The following is a 3,491-nucleotide window of genomic DNA, read 5'->3' as shown; positions in this document are numbered from 1 at the left end:
TGAGGAAGCACCATTCTGCTTTCCACAGTGGCTGCACTACTTTACATTCCCATTAGCAATACACAAAGATTCCAACTTCTCCACAACAATTCTTGCCAACACTTATTATTTTCTGTTACCTGCCTATCTACCAAATGGAACATTCCATCCTATCTCCAGGCTTTTGTATATGCTTATACCTTTACTTGAGTCCCTCTTCTCCCCTTTACCCCTAGCTAACTCTCACTCAATTCACAGATCTTTGTGAAGTCCTCCCAGGCTGTCCGCTACTCTGCCTTCACAGCACTTACTAACTATGATTAGTATATCTTGTATTTATAATTGTATGTTAAATATGTCTCTTTTACTTGCCTGTGAACTCAGATCATCTTGCTCATGAGATTGCACAAGCAGAGTAGTTAAGACTGCGGATTCTGGAACCAGACAGCACAGGTTAAAATTCCCACTCAGCCACTTAGCAGCTGCATGATCTGGGGCAAGTGATCTCTTAGCCTTGGTCTCCCCTCTGATAAAATGGGGGAAATAATGGCACTTACTTCATAGGGTTGTTGCAAAAACTATACGCTAATGTGTATAAAGCACTTAGAATAGGGTGGCAGGGGAGTCCAAGACAGGGCTGAGAAGGCTTGGGAGGCCACCATCTTCAGCTCTCCATCACAGAGATATGGCGAACCGGTACTAGTTCCCTAGTATGTGGTATTATACAAATGCTAGAGATTTTATTATCATTATTCACCGCTTTTTTGCGACACTTGGAACATTGGAATATAATGGATGATGCTCGCTAAATACATCCTCAACAGAACCGTTCATTAAACTCACTCACTCATTTAATAACCCTATTTATTTAATGGCCTGCTACGTGCAGTGGAGGTGCAGAACCCTTGTCTCTCCCTCTCCAAAGGCAAGAGCTTACCCACAACCCACCTCTGACCTCGCCTGAATTTTACACCCCGCTCCCCATTTTCCCTTGTGGTTTTAGCGTAAGCTGGTATGAGGTTGCCTTCAATGAGAAGGCAATGGCAAATTCCTACACCACAGTAAGCACCCAGAGAGCATTATCAAACAGGAGTGTGGTCATGTGCAGGACACAGAAGGCACCCGTAGCATACAGTAGAGCCTTAGCACTCAGCAAACAACTGGCACATAAGAGGGTGCCACGTACAAGACACTGACTTAACTGGGAAGGAACTAATATTCCTGCAATAAGTTCTCCCTCTGCTGGAGCGCATCTTCCAAATTCAGTTTACTAGTAAATCAAACCGCCGGCGCCTCCCCGGAACGCGCAAGCGCACTCACGATCGCAGGCAAGTCTGCAGGACGCAACTCCCCCTTGCGGAGCTCCAGTGCGCGCGCGGCCTCTTCTGGGCATGCGCACAGCGCCTCCATGTCCAGCTGAGGTAGTTCGCTGTAGCCCTCGCGCGCGTGCTCGAACAGGAGGTTCCGGCCTCGTCTCGCTGTAGCGAATTTTCTTCCTAAGCACTGGCTGTAGACCCAGCTTCCCCGGGGCCGGAGCCCCGGATGAGCCAGTAAAGACCACAAGAGCCGCACTGTGGACGCAGCCATCTTGGACTGGGGACAAGAAAAGCACACACACATTTCGCTCCGCCCACTCCGCGTTTAGACCAATTGCAAAGCAGACATTCCCTGGAAAAGGTATACCCTCCCCTGGCTCAATGAGAAAAGTTGACCAAGATAGACTTTGTCGTTGCCCAATCGTCGTCTGTGTCCCCGCTTTTCCGTGACGTAAACGTAGAACCAGCCAATCCCTGCTCGGATAACCCCCGGAAGGCGATCCAGGCAGGATCTGGCATCTCTGCTATCTAACCGCTACGGTCAAGTGAGGTTGGTGGAATCTTTGGGTCGTTCAAACTTTCTGGCCCTTTCTCCCAATTTCCTCTTTCTTCCCATATGCGGGCGAAGACAGTTGGGTCCCCAGGAGCCTGCTCAGAGCGAGACTAAATTTACAGAGGCATTATTCTGTTAGCAGCATGGGGGATTGTGTAGAAGAACTTCCTTAGATTTAACCCAGAAGAATCTAGGAAAGAGATGGGCAAAATTTGCACCCTCGTTTGACCACGATCACTTTTTCCTCCTACTTTCTGAATTTCTTATTCCCTAACATAGAGACCCTCCAGGAAGCGGAATGTCCTGGTCTGGCCTTCTCCGTGGCTTTAACACAACCCTGAGATGTGGTAAGTGGAGAGCCTTGGACTACATGGACCAGGCTGGATGAGGGTTATCGTTATCCCCTCTGGGATTTGTGTGCTTCTATTGAAGCCCTGAGGAATCAGGGCTTTTAAAACGGGTGGATACACAACGGGGTTTTGGCAGAATTCGAGCAGCAAGATCGTAAAGTGGAAATTAACTATATTGAGGGTTGCTAGCCTCAAGACGAGTTTGGTCAATTATTTATTTTCTTAGCACGTGCTTATAACTCCAGTTAGTGAGACATCCAAGCAAAGCGTTTTGGTCATTCATTCATCTGATATTTTTCAAGAGCCTGGTATGTGTCAGACATTCAAGGGGAGCTTTATTTATGGTCTTACTCTTTCAAACTTCAAATTCTTCTCACGGGCCATGCCCTGTGTGAAGTATTTCATTCATTTTTTCACTCTGTAAATCTTTATTAAGCACCTTCTGTTTGCCAGTTACCAGGAATCACAAGAGTGGCAAGACAGGCCTGTTCTCTGTCTCTTAGGACTCTGAGTCCCTTAGGACTCAGGACTAGCTTGACATGCAATATTTCTTTTTCTTTCTTTCTTTTTTTCTTTTTGCAGTTTTTGTCTGGGGCTGGGCTTGAACCTGCCACCTCTGGCATATGGGGCTGGCACCCTACTCCTTTGAGCCACAGGCGCTGCTCCAACATGCAGTATTTCTTAATAGCCTCACAGACATGTTGCACAAAAGCGAGATACAAGCTTGGTGCCTGTGATGCAGAAGAGGAAACTGAGGCACTGAGAGGCCAAGAGTCTTGTTCAAGAATACGCCAGTAGGGAGAGACAGATGTCCAGGAATGTCACTTCCCCTTTGAGGACTCTACTGTAACTCTAGATGAAAAGAGACATGGGAATGAACAGTAGGCCTTCCCTGGATATGGAGGGAAATGGGAAGTTGGGGTGCTGAAAGGTCATCTGTGCTAGTGACAGAAAGACAGAAAGAGGAGCAGGAAATAGATGGATGGATGACACTGTAACCTCCAAGTCCAAGAGCATGGGCAGGACCCAGGGCTGCCTAAGTCACTGCTTTGTCTCCATTATTGGGGCCAAGACACAATAGGTGCTCCATGGCCCTTTGTTACAGAAAATCCAGTTATGTCTTTGAGCCTTATATGCCGCATCCACTCCAAGAACAAATCCTGTCTGCTTTGAAGACACACCCCCTTCCCCACACCCCCAGCCTGCTTTTCCTCTTACTGCACTGTAGCCACACTGTTTTGGGGGCCACAGGCTGAAGCAAGGTGAGCAAGGGGGTGAGTGAAGAGCTCAGAT

At 47.7% G+C, this 3,491-nt stretch overlaps 2 protein-coding genes across 2 annotated transcripts in view; one reads left to right on the top strand and one right to left on the bottom strand.

Annotated features, from left to right (window-relative positions):
• The window catches only part of SARS2 (seryl-tRNA synthetase 2, mitochondrial), a 14,066-nt gene extending 12,489 nt beyond the window's left edge, over positions 1–1,577 (bottom strand). Inside the window, exon 1 of the mRNA XM_023508252.1 lies at positions 1,300–1,577. Coding sequence (XP_023364020.1) covers positions 1,300–1,566 — 267 coding nt within the window. The 5' untranslated portion in view covers positions 1,567–1,577. The remainder of the gene's footprint in view (positions 1–1,299) is intronic.
• Positions 1,578–1,795: 218 nt separating this feature from the next.
• MRPS12 (mitochondrial ribosomal protein S12) overlaps positions 1,796–3,491 on the top strand; it is a 3,905-nt gene continuing 2,209 nt past the window's right edge. The window contains exons 1-2 of the mRNA XM_012812952.2: positions 1,796–1,845; positions 2,128–2,195. Coding sequence (XP_012668406.1) covers positions 2,147–2,195 — 49 coding nt within the window. The 5' untranslated portion in view covers positions 1,796–1,845; positions 2,128–2,146. The remainder of the gene's footprint in view (positions 1,846–2,127; positions 2,196–3,491) is intronic.

Source organism: Otolemur garnettii, unplaced genomic scaffold (assembly GCF_000181295.1).
Source record: "Otolemur garnettii isolate 467f Iridium unplaced genomic scaffold, OtoGar3 scaffold00233, whole genome shotgun sequence".
Taxonomy (NCBI): Eukaryota; Metazoa; Chordata; class Mammalia; order Primates; family Galagidae; genus Otolemur; species Otolemur garnettii.
The sequence above is the reverse complement of the archived record's forward strand: the minus strand, read 5'-3'. Positions and strand labels throughout refer to the sequence as shown.